This window comes from Phasianus colchicus, chromosome Z (genome assembly GCF_987193195.1).
Source record: "Phasianus colchicus chromosome Z, bPhaCol1.hap1.1, whole genome shotgun sequence".
NCBI classification, from domain to species: Eukaryota; Metazoa; Chordata; class Aves; order Galliformes; family Phasianidae; genus Phasianus; species Phasianus colchicus.
This window is the reverse complement of record NC_143476.1, coordinates 32483861-32510552: the sequence shown is the minus strand read 5'-3', so window position 1 is coordinate 32510552 and position 26692 is coordinate 32483861. Positions and strand designations below refer to the sequence as shown.

Below are 26692 nucleotides of genomic sequence, written 5' to 3'. Positions count from 1 at the left end.
AAGTAAAAGAAAGAGTTACAGTTGCACACAATGGATGAGAGGATTCAATTTTGCTTTTAGCATTAAAAGAATACTGGGGAAGATTTTTCCCAGAAATATTTGTTTTCCTCTAACTCAGATGTAATGAATTACAACGTGGATAATTTTCATGCTATGCCTGAACTGAAATCGCAATAAAAGGATGAATAAAATGCATTGAATAAAATAGGAACAGAAGAGTTTGAAAATTAGCTTTCGGTAGAAAGCACATAAACTGGAATAGATATTATAGAATAACAATATATTACAGTTATTACAATGTAAATATTTCAGAGTACACTCTGAAGCTAATCTTTAGTGAAGGCATGTAATATTGCCATCATCTACAGATTTGCCAACAAGGGAAAGTCAAACTTGTGGGTGAGCTTTATCAAACAGATTTTGCAGAATCCCTAATGAAAAATAGTTTGTACACCTGCTTTAAAGGGTTTAAGTTGCACGCCGTTCTTGTCTGTAACCACACCAAAACAAAAGCTAGCTAAATGACATCTAGCATTAATAGCAGAAAACAGCTTCTGGTTAAAGCACAAGGCTTTGTGCTTTTTATTTTGTAAAAGTAATTCCATCAACATTTCTTACTGAAGTAACAATCCTGTATGATACTTGTGAGTTTCAAATCTGTAATTCCACTGTGATTCAGAAACTCACATGCACTCTTCTAGGTCTCAGCCAGCATGCAGCAGGATAGGAGGATACTAAGCCTTTCTCTCAACAATGCGTTTCTCCAAAACTTCTCTTGCTAGGGCTGGCACTAAGAAGCAATGCAGCTGCTGATCCTGCCAGACCCACACCAAGTTGTGATGACCACATGCTGATTTTCTTTCAACTAACGATAAGACACTGGCGACATTCTACATTTCTTTCCTTGTAAGTCCTCAGAGCATCTAAAGGTAACATGGTGGTGGTCAGGGCCTAAAATAGATGTAACCTACTAACATCACTCATTCTCCCCCTTGATATCTCACACATCACTGCACCAGTGCCTGGAACAGGAACTTTGCTGGACTCTCCATCTGTCTAAAGCAGCATGAGCCGTGAATCTTGCCTCAGCAGGAAGTTGATCATTGAGCATACTACATTTCCTTCTTCTTCTGAAAACTGCAGGAGGGATCTATGCTGAGCCTGGAGATTTTATTTCATTTAGGGCTCTTGTGACAATGTTTTGTTCTGTTTTCTCTTTAGTTAATGTGGGTTTTCATCTCTCACAGTTTGGTTTAAATTTCAAGACCAAATGAATCTCATGAACATGAAGCAACTTTAAAGTCTCCAGCTTTTGAGAAGTTTATGTAAAATGTACCCTGAACCCCATTAGTTAGCCACTGCAGTCTTCAAGGCAGTCTCATTATGAGGCTAGCCCTAAAAATGATTTTACTCTCACTGCTCATTTCTGTTCCACCAAGGGTAGCAACAGAGGAGACCAGGCTGACTCATATGTCAAGCCAACCTTGATGGTGAATATAGTTTGGAATAAATTACCTATTTGTGATAAATACTCAGCCTTGAAATAAAGTACTTTTGCAATTGAACTTGTGCCTGAAACAGAAAAAAATAGTAATGTGGCTGTTGGCAACTTTGTTGAACCTACGGCTGCTGTGGATTGTTCTTTCCCGATATTTATAATCATTAGTAGTGTTACTGAATGTGTTTTTACATAGATTTAAAGGGTTTTTTTGGTCAAAATAACTGATGATTTATTTTCAGCTGACTTCTTCTGCTGCAGCCTAGCTTTTATTTATTTTTAGTGTACCAACTTTTTACTTGCAAATCATATTACTTCTATGAGGACTTGAATAATGTGCAATATTGACCAGACCAGAAACTTAAGAGCTATAGAGGCTACTCTGAAAACAACATTATTCTGTAATTTTTCTTGTAAAGCTTAGAAATGCTAAAATACGCAGTCATACTCTTTGCCTCACATAAAAATGCATATAGAATTCCTTCTATAAAAGAACAAACGGTGCATTTATTTTTCCTTCTTTACTTTCTGTGAACATTAGTAATGCAAAACATTAAAGAAAAGGGGGGGGGGGGGGATTTGTATTTCTCCCTCAGGCTGAAGAAGCAGAAGGCAGAAGTCAACTAGGAGAGGGAACCACTGGCCCCAGTGCAGCCTCTCACCTCTTTACAGAAAGTAATTGGGAGTCATCAGAAGTAAAGAATGACACAGTGCCTCAGCAAAGCACATCAGTATGTTTAAGCAAGGAAATGTGGCAAGAAATTCACCACAAGTTGGTTCAGGCTCACATGGGATGTCAGAAAGTCAAGCTGTAGCTTCTTGAAAATGGTTTTGACTTCAATATTGGAGTTATTGACACAACCTAAAAGCTAGTTCTGCACTGTGTGAGTCATGGAGCAAGGATATGATTAAATGGGTAAAATGTTGGCTCCTAAGGGCTTGTCTGAATATTCTACAATGAGTTTTTGACAGGTGTCTGAGTAAAGATTGGGTCCTTTGTTGCCTAATCAAAGTTAGATTTTGAGAAATGAACTTTCAAAGCGAGACATTGCTGTACAGTACAACAGCAGCAAGATGAAAATGTACCCGAAGGCATAGGACTGAGGATTTTGTTTAAGTATCAAACACTGAGAGTTCAGTCTCATTTTGCCATTGTGCTGAAAGGAAGAGCTACCATTCTGATCCACTGAGCTGGATTTTGCACACCTTTGCATCTTAACAGGATGGCTGGACAAAGAACATTAGCAGCAGAAGGGCCAGAGCCCGCTTTGTTGTTTGAAGACTCAATATTAAATGTGTTAGAGTTTGATTATTATTTCTCACTAGGTCACTGAAATGCCTGGGAGAACATTCCACTTTTAACAATGCTTTCTGTTATTTCTGTAACTTTTCTGCTTCTCTGCACTTTCATACCAATGTGCTGCACAGAAATGCCAGCCAGACCTTGTTTCCAGCCTCAGCAAATCTCACTAGTTTCAGCAAGAGATTTAAGAGGGTTTTTGTCCAATGGAAATACAGAAATTGGGAGTCTGTCCATGATATGAGGAAATAGTTAAGAATATATAAAAAGCATCATCGTTACTACTGAAATCTGTCTTTCAGTACATATTTAACTTCTTAAATAATTTCTATTCTTACCGTGAGTTTAAAAGAAAGAAAAGGACATGAAAGATAAGAGATTGTGCAGAATTACATGGGCTAAAATCATATTGAACATGTAAAAGTTTTTCCTCTTGTGGCTATGAATATATTTCTGCCAGTAGTTCCTTGTACTATCCTAAGAGGCCAGAAACACAGCATTAGCATTAATTTTGTATTAAATTAACGCAGTTCTTTTAGACACAAAAATTCTTCCATTCTTATGTTTTTCTAAGATTAGTGATACACTGTTCCCCAAACCAGCAAGGACAGAATACGAATGATAAGTTATATACCCTGCACATTTTAAGAAGTGTATGAATTTCTCTAAAGGCATAAGGTATGTACACATACCCTTACACATACAGAGATACAGTCTCTGTATTTTTCCATGCAGCAAGACTGAACTTTTCCACATAATGGCAAACAGGAAGGTATGTTATTTGCTGAAATTTTGCCTGTTGTATGCTGAGCAAACAAATTGAAAATTCTAGCTTTCAAATATTAAGAACTTTGAAATAAAACAAGAGAGATAAAAAATTGTGGTAAATTCTTGCCTTTGTCTTGAACTAAAGAATAGTTTTTTCTCCCTTCATTAGTCTGATTAACATTTTCAGCTTGTGTTAAGTCTTGATTTTATGCCCAGGCTCCATTCCCTGCCACTCCTTTGTACCAGCTCAGTACCTATATAGTGAAGCAGTTCACTGATCAAGAAACTGACGTGGCTCATTCGTTATTTTTTAATTTCCTGTGTCAAGTTTTGCTAGGGAAACAATACAAACAGGCAGCCCAGAAAAAGCAGCCACAGAAACACCAAGACAGGCAGAGAGGTGAAGCAGTTGGGCTGCTTTGTTTAAGTTCTCCTGGAATTGCTACTTTACAGTATGATGCAATTAAAGACAGGGTATGGTATGTTTGTACTTCTTCCTTCAAAGTGTTGAATATCTGTTTAGAAATGTCTGGAATTATTTAGTAATTACAAGAACTTCTCTATCTAGTGAATATAATAAGAGAGCAACAGGAAACTTTGATTCACTTTAAGGTCATAATCTGTATGACACTGAGAAGTCATCACAGGTCATCTAGTCCAGGAGTATAATGATGCATGTAAACAGAAGCCTTGAAAGATTTTTTGTGTCTAAATCTGCCAAATCTTCAGGTAATTTTTCAATATGGAAAACACAGAAAGAAGATAGATTTTCAAATGAAAAAAAAAATGTTGCTCTGATTTCCATGGAGAGGAATGCAGAAGACTACCAAGTGTGGCATAAATATGTCAATGTACTAAGACATAAAAAACTAGTAAAACGCCATGAAGATACACTGCACAACAAGCTTTGTGGCACATTATACAAATATAGCATTCGTAAAAAGTACTTACAGTAACAAATTTAACCCATAAATTTGAAGTACTAGCACGAGAAAATTTGCCATGTGTTTTAATCGCAAAAATGCTTGGCAATCAACAAAATACATCTCCACAAGCACAGTGGTAGAGTTGCAATGTGTCCACCATTGATGCCCTCTGCTTTCTAAACAACTGAACACAAAATTATTTGTTGCACATGGGCTATTTTAACAGCATAGAGTTATACTGAGTAATGTTAACAATCTGACATCAACAAATGTCAAATGGCTTCCTGTTGCCTGCAAGAGAATTCTGTGATCCTGAAAGTAAAATCTTCAGGCCCAGTCTTGGAACCAGTACTTATTTTAGTGACTGAAGACAAAGAAAAGCTTTAATGGGGGTAATCACCAGTGAGAGCCTGAACTCAGCACAAAAAAAAGAAATGGGTTTACAGAGCATAAGAACAGAAGATGCAGTTGTAAAAATGAGAGTGCTGAGGCCTTAAGAAATGTAGAAGGTAAAGTGCAATTAATACTGTTTAGTGTTTTCCTTCACAGCACGGGGAAAGGTGCTATCTTCCTATTCTGTTGTCATAGAACATCTGTGGGCAAATTTTGTGAATACCGGATGCTCAGTGAAGGTTCTCTAACAGGATGATAAGCTTATTTCAGAACAACTAAATATTTTTGGAAGCCATCACTGCTTTTGTATTTCACATTACTTTGACTGTGCCTCCTGCTGTGATTTCCAGCAGTAAGAAGTAGCTAGTTTTAGCATCACATATGCCTGAACGGCTAGCAGCGAAATAGCTAAGAGAAATGTGGTGCATTTAAAAAAGATAAAATGAGAATGAAATTTTACATGGACGAAAAATATCTAACTACTTCAAGTTGATGAGTAACACAACCAAGCACCAGTATCTGGAATATGGAAATCTTAATGTACCATTGAAACAACATCCTGTAGCACAGGCTTGCAATGACAGGAAAACTGAGTGCAGAGTATACTTTTGTCTTTTTTCTACTCTATCCAGGTTACTTCACACGTTCTATGATGTGGATAAGCAATCCTTGAGCTCTGTGAGGTAATTCTGAGACAGCAATCAGTCATTTACATAATTAGTGTAACAGTATTTAATTATATGATTACTGTAAATATGCGTAATTTTCTAATGGTGTAATTTGAATGTGTAATTACTACCTGTAATTACATAATTAGTATAATGGCATAACTAAGTTTCTCATGAAAAAAATGGATATTTACAATGATACCAATAGGAATTGTTATACTGCACAATAATACTGGTGTTCTGAAAAGAAAAATTACTGTTTTTTAATGCTACCGGTGGTAAAGCTAGTTTATAAGCAGATGAATGCTAAAAGTTTGTGAATAGTGCCATAGTAGTAGAAAAATGTGGGCAGTTCCCTCAACTGTGGTAGTTCAGATGTCAACAGCCAGTAAAAACATTATTTCCATTGTTAAATATTTGAATATATGTATTTCACATTATTTTATGATTACAAACTTAACACGTTACTTTTGTCTTAACTCTCAAAGCACATCTCTTACATTCCTTCCATGATGCCGTCGATGACCAGATTGGTGGTAGCTTCATATGTAGACCCCTTCCCAGAGCAAGCACAGAAAAGAACTTAGCAACATGACAGTTTATTCTACCTTTGTTACTTTGGTTTCTAAGATTACCTTGTCCTTCATATGTAAATGATTCCTCCTTCAGCTTTAGGAACTGGATCTTTATAATGAACTTTTAATATTATTCACAAAACCACGTGCAAGTGTTCCCAACACAGATCCTGGAGTAGATCCACTAGTAAATTCTCTGTAAAGCAGTGATCCATCTTCCACATGTCCTTCCTTCAGGTCAGCCCCTTACTTGCTTGATACCTTTTTTATTACTTAAAACAAGTAAGAGCCAAAGTCAAAACAAACAAAATAAGTTGCTTAACTTCTGTGGAATGGGTGGTATTCCTTGCCAGAGTGCATTGTAAATGAATTCAATAGAGATCAAACAAGCACTTGGAGGAAAAGCCTTCAGGGGTCATTCTCTCAGATACTGAATCAATCAATCAGGCTCAGGATCTCCCCTGAGCTGACAATGATGGAGACAAATCAGAGAAAATATCCTATGCCCTGCTCTACAGTATTTGGTATTTCCTAACAAGAACTATTGAAGATGTGATACTTGCATAGATTAACCCTCAGTATGAGTCAGTGTTTACATTTTTCTTCTTTATACTACAGACTCTTTTCCATTTGACTCATAGAATAATTTTATGTTTTGCTAATATTTCCATCATATCTGATGCTTTACTTCAATGCCTGACAGATTAGATCTCTTAAATTTCTTTCATTTATAGGAGAATAACATTACTATTTTAACAATTATGCATATGTAGATTAGTTAAACATTTCTATAGCATTCTCTAGTTGTTCCTGTGAAGGAAAATCCTAACATTTTAAAAGAGACGTAAACTCATGGCAATACTTACTCTGTTGGCAGTTTCTCCCCATAAATTCACCGGGACATTCACATGAATAGTTGGCAACAAGATCTGTACAGATTCCACCATTCTTGCAGGGTTCAGCCTCACATTCATTTATATCTGTGGGAAGTCACCAAAATAATGTCAGATTAGCAAAAAAAGCAATAAACACATATTTTAAAGTTCAGAAACAGTCTTTATACACTAAAGTTAGAAGACATTCATTCTTTTTCCCAGTTAACATAGTCAGTATGTGTGATTAAACAGGGCTGATTCTAGGAAAAAAGTGAAAACAATTTCACATTAAGTTTGCTAGCTTCCTATACCTACAAAAGATTTACTATGTCCCATCACACAGCAGAATTAGGAGTTTTGCTCGGGGATTTGCATTACAACTTCCAGAGAACATCACAGCTTGACCTTAAATGTACAAATTCAGTTAGTCCTAACAGAGCATCATTAGCAACACTTACTTTCAGCTTCTAGAAATACAGCTGCTCTACTATTTTACTAACAGATGCCGTTTAAGAATGTCTCTAAGTTCATTTTAATTCATTAAATATCTAATTGACTTGTTTTTTTTAACTGTCTAAAAAATTTTCTTCCTGTGCATGAGTTGGTGAGCAAACTGAAAATAACAGCCTGATCTAAAAACTTGCAAATTTTATTAAATTCAAAAGATAATCACTTTTGTGATTAATCAGAAGATTAAAAGATTAATCACAAAAGTGATTAATTTTACTTGAATTTCCTTTTTTCAGTACTGTGTGTCTAATGCTGCAGAATACCTCCCTGTGTTTCTCAACATGATAACCATACATATAATATCAGATTATTTTTCTAAAATGCAATATAGTATTTTTCAGCCATTATAAATAGACATAAAAGATGATGGTATTTCTCAGTTACATTCTTACAGAATAAAAATAAATACATAGAGAATTCTAAGACTTAGAAAGGAGTATGGATTTTATGCATTACTGTCTCAGATAACCATACCAATGTATATAATTAAATATTGAAAATATGATCGCTCACACTAGCTTCATTAACTGTTGAAGAGAACATAAACAGCAAGCATGAAAGCAACCTTCAGCTTGTGCTATAATTCTACTTCACTAAGTATGCACAGTCATTTCAGATGCTGTTGAGATAAAGCACACAGTCATATAGCACAGAAATATGATAAAATAAACACATTCAAATGAGAGAAATCAGTTCCACTCTCTGGTGAGTCCAATGCCCTATGAAATGAACAAATATTCCTTACGATCCTCTTGAACCTGCTTCTGTCTCCAAAATGTGAGACTGGTTTGAGTTGGTATGTACAAACTAAAGAAGGTCCATAGCTTCCCATGTATTTTAAGCTGACTGACTGGCATGCAGGGCAGCACTCAGCCCACCCACCTGTCTGTCCCTGCACCAGCACTGTGTGAGCAGTGAGCCCCACTGGGGACACCCAGCCAGCACCAGGGCAGAGCCTCCCCTTCTGATTCATCTCACAGCTGCACTAATGCTTTTGCTGGGACAGGGCAGGGAGCAGGATGGGCAACTGAAGACACAGAGAGGACAGGAGAGCTTCACTGGTACCACTGCCAGGTAAGTGTGTAAATACGGGGGGAAGTGGGCATCTTAGACCCAGAACCTTCTGTGTCCCTCATCTGCAGTTGCAGCAGCAAGGCTTTTCCTTTATCTGGCCTCAAAGGACCCCTAGAGCACTCAGCACTACAACAAGAAGCTTCTAGGCCAACTAAAAGGACAGGGAGGAAGTATGGGTAGGTGAGGGAAAGCTCAATGACCTCTCTGATAACTTGTATGGAAAGAGACAGATCAGATTTACCATGCCAGTGTTGCAGTGTACTGGTACTGAGATTAGCATTTACCTGACAGGTCCTTCTACAAGTACAGAAATGGTTTCCAAGTCAGCTTTGCTTGGGTTTTGCCTGATCCTGAAGCCACATCTTTGTCACGGTACATGTTCAGGAACAGCACCAAGCTGCAATGCAGTCCTTGGGAGCACAGTTTTTAATATGTGACTCCACAAACTCTGAGCAAGTTTCTATCAGAAGCACATAACAGAACTCTTTCTCTTAGATCCAAGTACTGTGTATGGTCCAAGTAAGTATGCTCCATGTACTAAATCCAGTGTAATAAGGCTAAATCCAGTGTAATGTAGGAGAGGAAGAATTCAGTTCTGTCAGCAAAGTTGCTTGTCTTCTTGCAGTTCAGTATGTAGCTTTTGAGCTTTCAATTTGATTTCTCACATGTACTCGAAATCTATGTACAAAAAATCCAATTTTTTAATACGCAAGTTTCCCCTGGATTCTGCCATGTCTACAGGGAAATTTCCTCAAGTCTTTTCTGCAAATTTAAAAGCTGTGTACCTTTCAAACTGGAAAATTTGCTGTAAATTAAACAAGTGATTCCTGCACCTTTTCGTGTAGAATGAATTAAGCTGGGGTAGCGTATGAACCAATATTAATTTTTTAGCGCACAATGCACATAGCTGCAATGCCTTCTAGCTTCCTCAGTTACTCTTTTTACTTCTCTTACTGCTTTTGGAATATTTGTTTCACAAACCCAGAGTGACAAGTGGGCTATTTTAGTGAGATGCAAGTTGGCAAAATCAAATCAGTTTTCAGTAAAACACTCCAAAGAGATAACATTTTTTAAGGGCAATTTTTATTCCAAAATTAAACTTGCTGCCTTTGTGGCTACGGGAAGAAAAGCTACTGCAAGTAGATTTGCAATGGATAAAGAAATACTGCAACATTTTTAAAGACTTTAAGATACTTTTGTGTATAGCAGTATAACTAATTGATATTCTGTGCATACGTCAAATTGCACTGATGGCAGTGTTTTGTTTGAAGTATATTACTCTATCATGAAAAAACTGGATTAGATACAACTGAAAGCTCAAGAACAGTACAGGTAACTAAAAGCGTATATGCAGTGTTCATTTCAGAAAGTGTGACACAGCCCCAATGTAGATTAAACAAACAATTGATAGCGTTGCTTTACAATCACTTGCTTATTTTACTTATAAAACCCATATTCGTACAAAGACACATTAGGTGATTGTGGTTCTGCTCAAATTATGTTGAGAATACACCAATTCGTGATTGCAGAAATATATTTAAAACATATAATGCAGGTTGGTTTTTTTCATGAAGAGACAGTCTCTTTAGATTCTGCTGAGAATCTTTGCAAGATCAAGACAAATTTATACATATATGTATGTATGCTTGTCTATACATAAGTTCATATTGCCCAGACAAATCTTCTCCTTGCTTCTAATGAGGAAGTGTGGGTTAAGGATGCGAAAAAAATTAGAGACAAATCCAGAGTATTTACTGATGCCAATGGATATTCCTTACCAGCTTCTCATCTATAAGAATTTTTCTCTCCCCTTGAATCATCTAAGGCACATGATAACCACCAAATACCACTTATTGGTCAGACAAGCCAAAACAGCTCACTCATTTTCGCAGCCATACAAAGCAGATCAAAAAAGCAAGAATGTATCTTTCAACTCATCTGATCAAATGGCCTATGAACGCAGAGCATATGTGAGGAGGAAAGATCACAGAAACTCATCAAGCTCATGTGCTGATGCTATTGCCTCTTCTGCCCTTGCTCCTTCTATATTGCGTTAAATAGATGTCATGGTTTTAGCTGCAGTAGCGTTAATTTTCTTTTTAGAGGCTCAAGTTATCTTCTGAAGTTTTGATGAAAATGATGATTACAGAACAATGTCTTAGTTGTTGCTGAGCAGGGCTTACACTGAGCCATGGGGCTGGGTATGTTCAAGAAGCTGGGAGAGGACAAAACAGCTGAAACAGACTAGTCAAAGGGGTGTACCAAAACATACGGCATTGTGCTCAGCAATTAAACTGGGAGAAGAGGATAAGTGGGAGATGTTTGGACTGACAGTGTTTGTCTTCCCAAGAAACCGTTACATGTGATGAGCCCTGCTTTCCTGGAAGTGGCTGAATACCTGCCTGTTGATGGGAAGTGATCTTTCCCACTTACTCTGGACTGGAGCTGAAAGGAGGGTGCACAGAGGACAGAGCTGGGCTTTTGTCACTGCTGCCCAATGCCAGGACCAGAGGCAACAGGCACAACTGGAGCACAAGAGGTTTCCTCTGACCATCTGGCAGCAATTCTGTGCTGTGCAGGTGATGGAGAGCTGGGACCCAGAGGCTGTGGGTTGGGGTCTCCTCCTTGGAGATCTCCAAAAGCTGCCTGGATGTCGTCCCGTCACCCTGCTCTGCATGTCCCTGCTGGAAGAGGGGATGGGACAGATGGACCCAGAGGTCCTGGCAATGCCAATTATCTCATGATTCTGTGATAATCTTCCTTCTGTAGTGAAAGGGAATGCAGGGACAAACCTTCAGCTAAATGTGGAGGCTAGTTTCATTTCTTTCAACTAGCAAAATGTCAGATGAGTATACTAAAATTCATGATGGTTACTGATCTCTGAGTTTCTTTTTAATCATGCATGTCTTACTAGTTGTTGCCTATAAAAATATCACATCCTGGGCTAATAAAAATTCATGGGCTTCTCAGCTCAATTTCTGTCTATTAAAAAGGTGGAAGAGAAGGAACAGTACAGTGTGCTAGAAATAAAACGTGCCAGGGGAAATGACCAGAGAACAGACCTGCTCATTTCTATATTAAATTCTTTATATTCATTACACAATTTAACAAGATGCTCCAGCTCCCTATTTGCCTTCTTAAGCAAAGCCCATTAACCTTAAGTTTTTAGCAGGTTATTCATCAATTTAATACAGGCTAACATATTTGTGGGAAAAAAAAAAACCAACAAGTTCACTATGAACGGAAAAATGTTAAGTGAACTATGAACAATCTTTTACTTGGTAAAATAAACATAGTAATCTGTACTCTTAAAAGCTTTTGTATGTAAAGACTGTCCTCTCAAAATACTTAATCTTTTCATGGTTTGTCATTTCTATTGAAATATATTGAGAAAAATACATAACTTTTTATCATATTTCATATTGTCTGCCAGAAAACAGGCTGAACATTAAATACCAGATATTTTTAAAGTAATTTTCATATTCTATCCCTACTGCTCAATTAGCTATGATCAGTGAGGAAAGATGAATTCTTTCATTATTATATTTGTTACTTTGATCCCACTGTGACTTCCGCCCCCTCCCCCCCCAGTAATTTGAGCACCTGTAATCCCAAAAGCTCAAACAAATTTGTCATAACTGAGAAATGTGGAAAGACAAGTTCACTCTACCACCACGTTTGATACAAGAACAAACCCTTAGTGGGAAAGATAATGAACTGAACAGTATTAAAGAATACTAGTATTAAAGAAGCAGAAATTCTACAGAATTATTTGATTTGCAATTATTTATTTATTTTGACTGAATGCATATGTGTAGCGTATTTGATTAAAAGTGGTTTCTGCAAATTGCAGCCAGGTTTTGTTCAAAGTGTTAGATGTGACAATTACGGTACTAAACTTTATATTGGCTGAAGCGCTTTTTTTTCCCGCCCCTCCTGAAATACATGCATTTCTTCTTGTCATACTGTCATGTGTGCAGATCTGTGCAGAACAGAAATGTTAAAATGCCAGAGTTTCTGAAGTAGTTGCTCCTAAGGATTTTTACAAAACGACAGTATGTTGTCAGATAAAAGTTCTTCTCTGACAATGAAATTGATTTACGTTCTGCAGAAGGGGTCTGCTTTTAGTGTAAGCCATGTACATTAAAAAATAAAAATGAAATTTTAAAAAAAATCACTGTTATTTACCTTTTCGGGTAAGTTTAGGTGTTATGCTAGACCAGACTTTGACATTCAGTTCACATAATCTCATGCATTGTAGCAACTTACACAGAGATATCTGGCTGCTACCAAAGAATTCAGTTTCTTGCGGAGGGACTTTGTAAGTCTGCTAAGTACTGAGAAAAATGAGCTCCCATAGAGGCTTAAGCACCAGCACTCCTAAATCAAGGCTAGTTTAAAAACCAAAACAAATAGAAAACAAACCAAAACAAACAAACAAAAAAACTCTGTCCAGAGATTTCTTTTCTGAGGATAGATTCTGAAATTGACTGTGATACAGGAACAAGGAAGCACTGACCTTTTTCTGAAAATAGATTGTTGCTTGAATAATTGCTTGAAGACAGCTGATTAGGAAGCAAAGGCTGCATTCAGGTTCCTCTGTATCCTGAAGATGATTAAATTTACATTTCCTACCTTACACTTCCTGTGATCAAACCACAACTACAAAGCTATTAAGCATGCTTCTGTTTGAAGCAGTCATCATGCATCCTGGAATAGAACTGCTGTTTGAAATGAACAAGTAAGAGACAAGTAAGAGACAGTCTGACTGTGTTGCATACTGATTTGGAGAATCACTATGGGGCAGAGTTCTGAGTTTTCATCCGTCTTTGCTGAATAACATTTTTTAAGTCTCTAATTATTTAATAAAACATGAACAAAATCAGATACTGCATCACAAAAGATAATTTAACTACAAATATACATCCCTTATTTTACATTTCATTTGCTAACTACAGCCATGTGTGCATTGCAGAAAAATTTCCTGAATAAAATGTGTATTTAAATCATGCAACTGCCATAATCAAGTGTTTAACTGTTACTTCTAGCAATCTGAGTTCTTTAGTGTGCTATTTGGAATTAAGCTGACTTTTTATGATAAAGGGACAAATAAGCCTGAATAGTTGTTTTTTGCCAACACAGCTTGTTTCTTGGCTATAAAAACACCAGTACACCTTGTTCCTGTCTCCTGCCTACTTCTTCACTGAGCCCAAATTCCAAGCTCCTGGCACCTGAACCTTTATTTGTGATCCAAGACTGCATCTTCCAATGCAGACTTCCTGAATTTCCCTTCTGCAAAAACACACACCCTTTCTTTATTCTCTTATTTTATACTTGCTTCCCCATCATATGTTGTCAATTCAACTTGGCTCTAACTCATGTCATCTGTCTTCTAGTCTGATAAAATGGTTGGCCCATCTCAGCCACCGAGTCATGATTCAAGCATCCATACTGGAAGCCAACTTGGCCCTTGACAGGAGACATTCATTAGACATACTCCAGTTGTACCGCAGTAATACTGCAAAGATTTTTCCAAGAACAGTCAGTTTAATATACAGAAAACAGAACTTCAACAGGATATCATCTCTATATTTTAATTGGCTTTTATGCAGAATCACAACTATAAAATGGAAAAAGAGAAAGCCAGACAAGAATGAAAATGAGAAAAAAAGTAAAGTTTTGTTTAAAAAAAAAAGAAATTGTAGGAACTTCCCTGTCTGAGTTCTACTTCAAAATAAAAATTTATGCTAATTAATACTGTGCTTAATCATAGAATCACAGAATGGCTTGGGTTGGAAGGGACCTCAAGGATCATCATTTCCAACCCCCCTGCCACAGACAGGGTTGTCAGCTGCTGGATAAAGGACTATCCAGGGTTCCATCCAACTTGGCCTTCAACACCACCAGGGATGGGGCATCCACAACCTCTCTGAGTAACCCATTCCAGCACCTCTCCATCTGTCCATAAAAAAAGGTCTGCTTGATATCTAATCAAAATCTCCCTTCCTTTAGTTTAAAACCATTCCCCTTGTCCTATCACTATCTACCCATATAAAAAATTAATTTCCTCATTTTTATAAATTCCCTTTGAATATTGCAAGGTTGCAATGAGGTGTCCCCAAAGCCTTCTCTTTTCCAGTCTGAACAATCCCAGTTCCTTCAGCCTACCTTCATAGAGATGTACTTTAACCTTTGGATCTTCTTCATGGCCTTCCTCTGAACCTTCTCCAAAAACTCCACAACTTTACTGTACTGGGGAATCCAGAATTGGACACAGTACTGTCCAATTGGGGATTCACAAGGGCAGAATAGAGGGGGATAATCACCTCCTTCGCCCTGCTTGCCATCCTTCTGATAGAACCCAGGATATCATTGGCTTTGTGGCTTGCAAGTGCACACTGCTGGTTCATATTTCATCAACCAGAACCCCTAAGTACTTCTCTGCATGATTACTCTCAAAGTGTTCTTCTCCCATTTCATGTATCTATCAGGGATTACTTTGATCCAAGGGCAAAAACTTGCATTTGCCTTGTTGAACAACAAGGGTGCACCTTTTATCATGGTCCCTCTAGATGGCATCCCTTCAGTTGTATCAACTGCTCGGCTCAGATTGGTGTCATCAGTAAACTTGCTGAGAGCGCATGCAATCCCATCGTCTATGTCACTATGATAAAGATGTTAAAGAGTATCAGACCTAATACTGACCTCTGGGGGACACCAATTGTTATCAGCCTCCAGTTGGTTACAGAGCCACTGATCACAACCTCTTGCTGTGACCTTGCAACCAATTCCTTTTCCACTCAATAGTCCATCCTCTCCAATTTAGAGATAAGGATGTAATAAAAAAAGCCTTGCAAAAATCCAGGAAAATGACATCAGTTGCTTTCCCTTTGTTCACTGGCATCGTCACTTCATACAGAAGGCCATCAGATTGGTCAGGCATGACTTTCCCTTTCTGAAGTCATGCTGGCTGTCTTGGGTCACTCACTCATTCTTCATGTGCCTTAATATGCCTCCCAGGAGGATCTGTTCCATGGTCTCCCAGGCACAGAGGTGAGGCTCACCAGCTTGTAGTTCTCTGGGTCCTCCTTCCTCCCCTTCTTGTAAATGGAAGTGATGCTTCCCTTTTCCCAGTCACTGGGACTTTGACTGGAAACTCGTAGAGAAATACAATATGGAACAGTTATCTTCTAGCTGGACCTTAGTCTGGTCTTTTCTTGTAGTTATTTGATGGCTCTTAATAGACTTTTTTAAAACACTCTTCATGTTTATTTATGCCATGCTGGTTCTGGAAGACTAAGATGCATAAGTGCTGTAAGACCACACAAAGCATTTGACCTTGGTTGCAGAACTTTTTAGTAGCCTGTGGTTTAAACATGAACTTACTCAGATTTATAATTACTACTTCCCTAACAATTAAAATGAAAGCAGTACTATGTACCTTTTTTTTGTTGTTGTTGTTATTACCAATTTGTAACAATTTGTACATGTACCAACTTTTTTTGAGCTATTACATAATGATGATGCATACAATTCTACCAGTTTTATTAGGCAAATAATCTGATTTAAAAGATGATTTATTAAGACCATCTAAACAGAGATCTACTCAGTTAAAGTATACAGTTTAAAAGATTACAGTGATTCACATATAAAAGGACACATCCAGTCCTTCTAAAAGTATAAACATCTAGTTTATATTTACCATCAGAAATTGTCACTTAAATGTTCTTTGTCATGATCCTGTATTTTACTAAATGAATCCTAAATTGAAGAGGTACCTTACTTTTTCTAAAAGAGGCAGAAAGTTAAAAAAAAAACAAAACACTAGTTACACAGAGCCAGTAAGCATCATCAAAAAGTCTGCAGGCACAGGTTGATCACCCTTATCTTTTTGTTGGAAGATACAGAAGAGATAAGTTAGTATAGAGTAAACAGTTCTACTGACAACTATAACTCTAAGATTTCTAATTTGTTTCTTAGGAACTGCTTGGCTATACTGTAAAAAAAAAAAATAAGTTATAATGTTAGCTATAACCATCCCTTGATTTAATGAGAATAATACAAAAACAAGTATTAGTAAATTAGTGACAGCTGAGTTAAATGTTCAAAATTAGAATTAGAGTTCATTCCCATGAAATCTGTGAACTTAACACACGATTAAATCTGAACTAAATGTATTCAATACGTACTCAAAACAGAACAGACATCTGTTAAAATCTAGTGGTTTGATTGCTTTTTGAAAGCTAGCTTCGTGACCACAGAAGGCTTTAAAAAAATCTGTGCCAAAGAACCTGTAGGATACTTCAACTCTAATGTCATACTGAAGTGATTCATTGTTCAGATGTTGTTATTATCTGATTTTCCAAAAGAGAAGAAAACAGCTTTATGCTCAAGAGCAAAAAAAAATACAAGCCTCTCGCTTCCCATCCTTAAAGGGAAAACATTATGCTATCCCTATTCCATATAAAGTCTTCTTTCTCTTGTAAGTATTTGATATGACACATTACGGTAAATGTCCTCCAGACCAATCCTTTCTATTAGAATTCTTTTCTGAACCACTCAGAAATGTGTAGAATACATTTCACAGATTACACAATCACAGAATTGTATGGGTTGGAAGGGACCTCTGGAGATCACTGAATCCAACCTCCTGCTAAAGCAGGCTCCCTACAGCAAGTCATACAGGTGTCCAGGCAGGTTTTGACTATGTCCACAACCTCTCTGGGCAGAATGATCCACAGCTCTACAGTGGACCTACAGTGACACTGCCTCCTGCAGTGCCAGCAACAGCTGATAAAAAAGACAGATCCTGAAAGATGCACTGGGTATAGAATAGACTATAGTTTTATTGTAGTCTAGATTTAGTCCTACTGGCTGCAGGATACTGAGATGTATTTTGGGCTACTTTGTCATGTTGGCAGTTATCATATGATTGAAATGCAATGCTGTATTTTCAAAGTCCTGTGAAACAAATTTTATTTGCTATTTTAAAGACTTGGATGATGTGAGCTAAGGTGATGTTTGTTAGATTATTTTCACAAGTCAGAAATGAGTTATGGACTTGACTGTTTTTGCTAGACTTTCAGTGATTTCCAATTCCTGTCATATAAATGGTTGCAAGGTAAGGAAAACTACTGCACTGTAAAACCCTTAAATGCCTTAAGAGATTAAAAAAAGTTACAGAAGACTTTCAGTGGATTTTTCTGTTTTTAATTGGGTAGAATGGAAGTAAGGATGAGAAATACTATGGGTATGATTAAGAATCAAAACAAGTATTTTATTTTGATTCTGCTGCAGATTTCAGTGTAAAAATCTGGATGTGACTCAACCTCCCCAAGCCTGTTTCTCCACCTCAGTTTTTTTCACCTGGTAAAAGTACTCCTAGTTTTATGCATTTCTGAAACTAAATATAAAAGTGGAAAGGAAATGTCACCAATATAATTACATATATGCAAATCTGTACCAAGTTTTATTAATTTTACAAGGAATCTGTGAGAATTAGAGGTAAAAATAAAGTCAGACATGGTCGAGCTTTTCAGGGAGGGATGTTTTGAACAGAGTAGAAGTAAAATGATACCCATAATAATAGGGATCATGATATTGTCATAGAATCATAGAATGGCTTGGACTGGAAGACGCTTTAAAGCCCATCCAGTTCCAACCCCAATACCACATGTAGGGCTGCCACCCAACAGATCACATAGTCCAGGGCCCCATCCAAGCTGGCCTTGAACATCTCCAGGGATGCCCAGCTTTTCTGGGCAGCCCATGCCACTGTCTCACCACCTAATGAAACTTCCTCATAATATCTAAAATCTCTCTTCTTTCAGTTTTAAACTGTTCCTCCTTCTCCTGTCACTATCAGCACATTCAGAAAGTCAGTCTGTTTCCTGCTTCTGACCTCTCTTTAAACACTGGAAGGCCACAATGAGATCTCCCTGCAGCCTCCTCTTCTCCAGGCTGAACTATCCCAGTTCCCTCAACCTTTCCTCCTCAGAGAGGTGCTCCAGTCCTCTGATCACCTTAGTTGCCTCCTCTGGATCTGCTCCAACAGCTCCATGTCTTCCTTGTGTAGGGGGTACAATCACATCTCTCACCCTGCAAGCCACCTATCTTCTGATGCAGTTCCCTTCTGATGCATGACACTGTTGGCTTACTGGGCTGCAAGCGCACTCTGCTTGCTCACATCCAGCTTTTTGTCTATCAGGACCCCCAAGTTTCTCTTTTCAGGTCTACTTTCAATGAGTTCTTCTCCTAGTTTGTACATGTACCTTTCTGGGATCGCAATACCTTGCACCTGCTCTTGACAAATCTCATTAGATTCACATAGGCCTACTTCTCAAACCTGTGCAGGTCTCTTTAGATGGCATCCCTTCCTTCTTTTGTATCAATTACACAACTCTGCTTGGTATCTTCAGCAAACTTGCTGAGGGTGCACTCAATCCTACTATTCAGGTAATTGACAAAGGTGATGAAGATCACCAGTCCTAAGATGGACTCCAGGAGACACCACTCATCACCTATCTCCACCTGGACACAGAGCCATTGACCACAACACTCAGGCAGTGACTATACAGTCAATTTTCTGTTGCATCAGTACAGGTTAAAGGATGACCTGTTGGAGAGAAGCTCTACGGAGAAGGGCCTAGGGGTCCTGGTGGAAAACAGATTGGACATGAGCCAGCAGTGTGCCCTTGTGGCCAAGAAGGCCAACGGTATCCTGGGATGCAATTAAAAAGAGTGTGGCCAGCAGATCGAGAGATGATCCTTCCTCTTTACTCTGCCCTGGCAAGGCCACATTTAGAATACTGTGTCCAGTTCTGGGCTACCAAGATCAATGCAGACAAGGATCTCTGTCTGAACCCTTCTTTGTTTTTGGCTCAAAGCTTGCTTTCTGAGGTACTTCTTGTGATAAGACTGACTTTTCTAGGAGATGAGAGCTGGGTGTTGCTGTGTGGCAGTTAGCATCACGGTGTGAACAATTTTACATTTGAAGGCATTTCTTTGGAATTGTTTGCCTTTGGAAGAGAGAGCTCAGGACTGCTTACTGGTGGAAGATCTGGGCTGTGACCAAATAACTCCAGCTTGCTATGGGAGACTGGGGGATGATACCACTGTATCCTGTGAAAGCAAGTTACAAGTTGGTGCCTCCCTGCTCCCTCTTATCTGCTGGCAAGGCACGGAAGATGGGAACAAAAGGAGTTCCTGCTGAGATCCAAAAGCCAGAAGCTGTCACTGCAGAAGGAGCTGACTCAACCACTTTGGACTTATTTATAAATAAGTTTGCACTGTCTTTGAAAAGTCACTGTCATCATCATCAACCAAACAACAATGCCCAATTACCCACCTCTACTGAAGATTAATGATGAACTATGAACCACACTGGACACATGGTGGTGACTATCTCCCTCTTGCTTCCTACAAAGACTCCTTGCTTTTATTTCCCATCTTTTCTGTCACCCATCTTCCCTCCCCCATCTCCCTAAACAACTAGGATTTGTAATAAACTGGCCGGGCTAACATTTGACCAGTTGTATCTTAATCTTGCTGTTGGGCATACATAAACCTTTCTCCCTTCTATAAACTGGAGCGAGACAACCTCCTGGAAGGAATCCAAAGGAGGGCCATAATGATGATAAAGGGCATGAAACATCTTCTGTATGAAGAAAGGCTGAGCAACCTGGGTCTGTTCAGCCTGGGAAAAAGACTGAGAGGGCCTCTGATAAATGTTCGTAAGTATCTTAAGGGAGGAGGGAGACAAATGGATGACGCTGGGCTCTTCGTGGAGATGTGTAGCGATAAGAAAGAGTTATGATCTAAAATTTGCACATAGGAACTTCCATACTAACATGCAAAAGAACTTCTTTACAGTAAGGATGATGGCGCATTGGATCAAGTTGCACTTAGAGGTTGTGGAGTCTACTTCTGAAAGTAAAACCTCCTATTTATTTCCATGGAAATATTCAGGACCTACCCGGATGTCTACTATAGGGAACCTGCTTTAGCAGGGACTGGACTCAATGATCTCTTGTGGTCCCTTCCAACTAGAGCAATCCTGTGATTTTATAATTTTGTGATTCCTCATCCAACGAAGGAGGCCAAGTGAATAAAAGCAAGGTGTAGACATGTCATTACTTTTGGGTTGATTATGTATGGATCTTTGAGACATTCTTGTAACCAGCAATAGAAATTATCATCCAAGTGTTCAACAAACAATTTTGAGAAGAGTTCAACTGCTAATATCTGGAGTTCTGTCAGAAACTTCCTTTGATGCATTTTTCCAGTATTATAGCCTTGCCTTTCAAGCTCTCCTTTCAAAGCACATTCATATTTTGTTAGGCTTTAGCAGAATTTCAGATTTTTTCAAGATATCTCCGTAACATGCTATTTAAAAAAAAAAAACAAAAACAAAAACAAAAGCAAAATCTGTAAACAATGACTTTTTTCCTCACTTGGGAAAAAATTGACTGTTCCTTCCCATCTTAGGTCAGCTTATTTCAAGAAAATTGGAATATACAGTTATGATTCTGGTTTATTCTTGATTTGGAGGAAAGCACACTTCTGAGAGTGAAAATGGAAGGATATTTTTGAGTTTGATTTTTTTTATGTTGTTTTAATAAATACGATGTGGCAAGTAAGGAATTTATTTGTAACAACAGGATATTTTTTGACATAACTAATTCATTTCTGCATCAGCTCATATAACATCTGTTCTACCTATAATTTCCACCTATGTTCACAGTAACTGTTACAGTATCAGTGAAAGCGATAGCATCTATCTGAAAAATCACTCTTTAAGACAGATATGCTATAAATAGCATACAGGCTCTTGTTCATTGCTGGTGAAGATGCACTGGTGTATTGCAGCTGAGAATTTTCTCTATAAAATATTGTTACTGTGCTTTTTGTATCTGTTGTAGTTTCCATGGAAATAAATAGGAGGTTTTACTTTCAGAGTAACCTTTGTATTTACTTGTTTAAGTACATATTGAATGGCTTTTCAGAAGAGGCAATTTAAATTTAATAGAATTTTGGAATAACATTCTTTTTCATATTTGTTTTTAAAGAGTTGATACTTTAAAAGTTTTTATATAAATTGAAACAGATTTTTCTTTTTTTTATTTTTATTTTAATGTGTACTGTCATGGAAACCTTCATCTCATTAAATAATTTACCATGTAATTTTGCAATGAAGCCGCAAGTCTTTAGGGCAACAATTCCTTTAGCTTCCAATGAACTTTATTAAAATAATTGGATATTTATATAACAAGCATTTGACAAATCATTTTAGTTGCAGTTGAGTAAAAAAAAAAAAAATTAAATTTTTAAATTCACTTTTGAATCAGTCTTTATTACATCTATATTCCAAAATTCTCAATCTCATAGGTAAACTTAAATTATCCTGCACAAGACTATGGCCACTAGCTGGGCTATTAGTACACAAGGTGTAAATGGGCTCAAGGCAGAAAGTCCAATTATTTTTAGAGAAAGTATGAATCCAGATCAGTAAATGAACATATTTTCCTTCACATATCCCCAGATATTTGTTTTCTTTTGAAATGCAGTTGTTTATGCATTTCAGAATAGAATAAATGTCTTCTTTTTAATACAAGTACAGTTATGCCATGTGTTTTTAAAAATGTTATTAGATAATAAGTCCTGAAGGATACAATGATGGACATTCTGAAGTGACTAAAACAGATGGTTGTAATTTGTTCACATATCTGCATTTGATACACATCGAATGAAGAGTATTCCTTTATGGCCAATATATATACATCTAATTTCTTTACTCTTAAAAGTTGTCTGTGGGACTTCAGCACACTTACGTTACAGAAGTGCACACAAAGGTGCTGTTCAAAGATCATTTTTATGCTCTGCTAATACCTTAAAAATCTATAGTACTAGTTACTCATAAATGTGAGTTTTTCACTTCTTATAAATCTCATTGTTAGATTTAGTAACAGAAAAAATCCAACAGTGTCAACAGGAGAAAAGGTTAGACCTTTTGGTACAGTTCTTTAATCTCTTCTCCCCTCTACTGACTAAACAGTACTACCTTTCATTACATTTAACATACATGGACACCTAGTAGATCAAGAACACATTTATAAATCATCTTCATGGAGAGTTACTAAATGAAAGAATTAATTACTGCATGATTAACCACTTGTCTTAGATACAAACACCTTTATCCATTTATTATAGCAATACGTATATCTTTAACTTACAATGATTGTACATTTTCTTACATTATACATATATATGTATATATATATATATATATATATATATATATATATAAACATAAAAGCAAGAGGAAAGGAGGTCTGGGGGACTAAGAGCCATTCAACCTCATTTCAGACCCTAGAAAGGTAGAGGAAAAAAACATCCTGAAAAGCATTTCCAAGCACATGATAGTGATGCAAAATAGTCAACATAGATTTATGAGAAGGAAATCATCCCTGATCAACCACATAGCCTTCTACGGTTATGTCACTGGCTTCCTAGACACAAGTGAGCAGGGGATGTTATATACTTCAAATCTAGTTAGGCTATTAACACTGTGTCTCAGCATTCTTGTGTTGGGAATGACACTGTGAAGACTAAGTAAGTGGACAGCGAGATGAACTGAAAACCAGTTGAATGGCCAGACCCTGGCAATAAGTCCAGTTGGAGGCAAGTCGCTGATGGTGTACCCGAGACTCCCTTCTGGGTACAGTACCACTCAGCATCTTTGTTGCAAGTTGGCAGGTGATACATCATGGGAAGAAGTAACCCTGCTTTGAATAGAGGTTTTGGGCAGGTGAACCCCAGAGGTCCCTTCCAATGCATGATTCCTTTGCCCAAGGAGGTTCTGAATACCCCACTCCTCAAGGCATTTAAGGCCAGGCTGGATGTGACTCTGGGCAGCATGGTTGGAGACCTTGTCTGTGGCAAGGGGGTTGAAACTAGATGATCACTGTGGTCCTTTTCAACCCAGGCTATTCCATGATTCTATGATGATTCTATGATATATGCATTAAGTATACATGCCATGTATATGGTATTTACGGTATTTATCAAATTCATAAATTTATTAACCACTTACCGATCATTTTATTTTTTGGACTAGAGTAATTTTCTTACTTCCTCTGCAAAGGTGAGAAAGAATTCCAGATTTCACTTCCCATAGAAAATGCAAAATGTACATGAAGCAGTTTCCTCACATCACCAATGACTATCTAGTACAGGAAGGAAGTTATTTATTGTAATGACTTCTGCCTTCATCTGACTGACAGCTCTATTATCTCAGAGCACATACGTTCTCCTTGTTCTTCATGACTCTTAGAGAGTTATATGTCCTGCAACTAAAAAGAGTTCTCAGGACTGGAACTTGTATTTATGGAAGCAAGCTAGGCAATGTCACCTTTGTTTGATGCTCACATCAAATAAGACCTATCTAAATAGGTTATAGCACTTTCCAAGACTTTCTTCAGCAGCTAAGGAATTGCCTTTACAGATACCATCTCCATAGGGCTTAGGGCTACATGTGGTGTAATCCCTGCAAAACATCTTAATATTTTTTGAGGAGCCTCTTTCTCTGTTAGAGGATTGAAATGATGGCAGAAACAAAGACTGTGAATTCTAAATTTTACATTTGAGTAAGCTATCTTCATCTATAGCTTCCCCCCGTCATTTTGTTGTATGTCTTCTCCTGTAGTGTGATTTCAAAACTCTCTTTGATATTGAGTATGAATGTCAAAGGAAGTAGAATGGATTAAAAAAAAAAAAAAAAAGTAAAATCTAATTGCTTTTTAACAATGAAAACTACTTATACTGGAAGAGAATATTGCTTTTAATAAAAGCTTTATAAACTGTCTGAGCACAGTAACTGCATGCATATATAAATCTATTAAATACAAGAAAGAATCAAATAAAACACATTTTCAGAACAAGATGCCTTACCAACTTGTATTGTGGTTAAAATGATATCTGATGAGATTACAAAACTTATCTATTATTTGCAGGCAAGCTACAATCTAAATTCTCTTTAATGCTGAAACACAAACACATCTGGACCATGCAATGTCAATTCACTTTCAATTCTTACTAATAAGAGAGCAATTTTTAAATGCTATTATTTTTGTTCATTCATCCCAAAGAACAGGTATTATAAGTTCTTCTGAGATCATAAGCAACAACTGAAACTTGTAATCACAAAAGATCCGAGCACTTGTTCAGAAAGTATCACAGCAAGAACTAACATCTCCAGAAAGTCTGAAGAGCACCCATGCTTTTATTAATAGCAATCACCAAAATGATGTGCAACAGCTACAACATCTAATCTGTTGGAAATGGAGAGCTGCCAATTCCAACTTTTATGCCCCTCTACATGTTCCATTCCTCCCCTAGGACCTGACAGCAGTGTTACTACTGTGGAGAGTCAATTAAATAATCCAAATTATGCATTTTAGAATAGAATAATAACCAAAAATCCTTCCTCATGGCTTACTTGTACTCTTCCACAGAAGGCTAGTGATTTATACTGAAGTCAGGTTGTTAAGTCTGATTGGGATATAATCTCAGGGAAGTGTCAGGCTGCCACACAAGAGGATTAAACAAAAATCAGGTCAGAATACAGATCATGAGAATACAGAAACTCAAGTGTCTCCCATGACATCACACATTAAGAAACAAAAAAAAAAAAGGAAGAGAAATGATCTTTTCCTTTTTTTGCAGTGCACCTGGAGAAAAATCAAGCAGATGCACGTTATGTCTGCATTTGAAAGCAGTATCGCCTTACAGAATTGTATTTGTAGGCTATGATGAATAGAGTGGAGGATACAATGCCTGCATTAACTGTAACGCAGGGACATTGTCTTTACAGAATTTCCAGGCTGACTGGGCAGACTGAATTGCGTGGACTCTTCTTGCTGAAATATTTTATGTCGATTCATGGTGTGCAACATGAGGAATTTTATACTATCTGATTATTTTATTTGAGATTATCTTCATCTCAAAGGGATCCAATTCTTGTGCTCTGAGACCACTCTGCCTCATGAAACAAAGCATACTGAGTGGAGATGAGAAAGAGATTTTTTTTGAAGTACACTCCTAAACTAAAACACTCATCGGATATCCTACAGAAATAACTGCAATACTTAATGCATCAGAATAAATGCAAGGTAGAAGAATATCCTGGGTATTCATATTTAAATGTGATAGCACCATGAGTTTTCCTCGAGATAGCTTATAAATACAAAGGAACACGTTTGTAATGCAAATTGGCATATACTATTAGAATATTATCTTGATATATTTCATTTCAAGTCTAAGCATTGTTTTTTCCATGTTTCAAGCTCAGAGGTAATAGATCTAAAAATATTCTCCTTTCCATCTGTATGTTATTTATTCACAAATAAACTCATTGATCTCAAAAGTGATTCACATGAATAATGACTACTTAAAATTTCAAAAGAGCTTCTAAAGTACTCTTTGCCTTCTTCAAACTCTTCACTGAGTCTGTAGTATAAAAAGACCACTAGATCACTTCTTTTTTTTTCTTCTTTTTTCTCCTATTTTTAATCTCTAACACAGTCATTTGGAGTGCCAAGTGAATTATTCAAATGACAAACATTAAAGTGTGTCATATAATTTTCAACTAGTTCAATGAACAATGGAAATACAAATATTCTATACAGAGAACTGCACAATCCTATGTTCATAACACATTTACAATATTTTCATTCTTCATCTCTGACAAACCTGTGCACACAGATGGCTCAGCACAGTAGTTCTTGCAGCAGAACAAAAAAAGAAAAATGAAAAAAAATACTTAAATGACAAAACTCATCTTTGTTTTCTAACAGCTGCTTTCTACAAAGATGGATCAGACTATACCACTTTGTGACAAAACTGTAAGTCATAAGTTTTGCCTTTTTAGAGAAATAAGATTTCATTTCAAGATTTCATTTATCTTCATTATCTTTCTCACACAAATGTGCTGGTATCTATGTAAAGAATCTGCGACTGCAATGGAGACTGAAAGCAAACCTCCTTTCAAAGCTGCCTCTGATCCTAAACCATTACAATTACAAAATTGTCTTATAATGGGCATGAAAA

At 37.2% G+C, this 26692-nt stretch overlaps 1 protein-coding gene across 1 annotated transcript in view; it reads right to left on the bottom strand.

Moving 5' to 3' along the window:
* The window catches only part of EDIL3 (EGF like and discoidin domains 3), a 270698-nt gene that overhangs the window by 98462 nt on the left and 145544 nt on the right, over nucleotides 1-26692 (bottom strand). The window contains exon 5 of the mRNA XM_090131571.1: nucleotides 6995-7108. Coding sequence (XP_089987697.1) covers nucleotides 6995-7108 — 114 coding nt within the window. The remainder of the gene's footprint in view (nucleotides 1-6994; nucleotides 7109-26692) is intronic.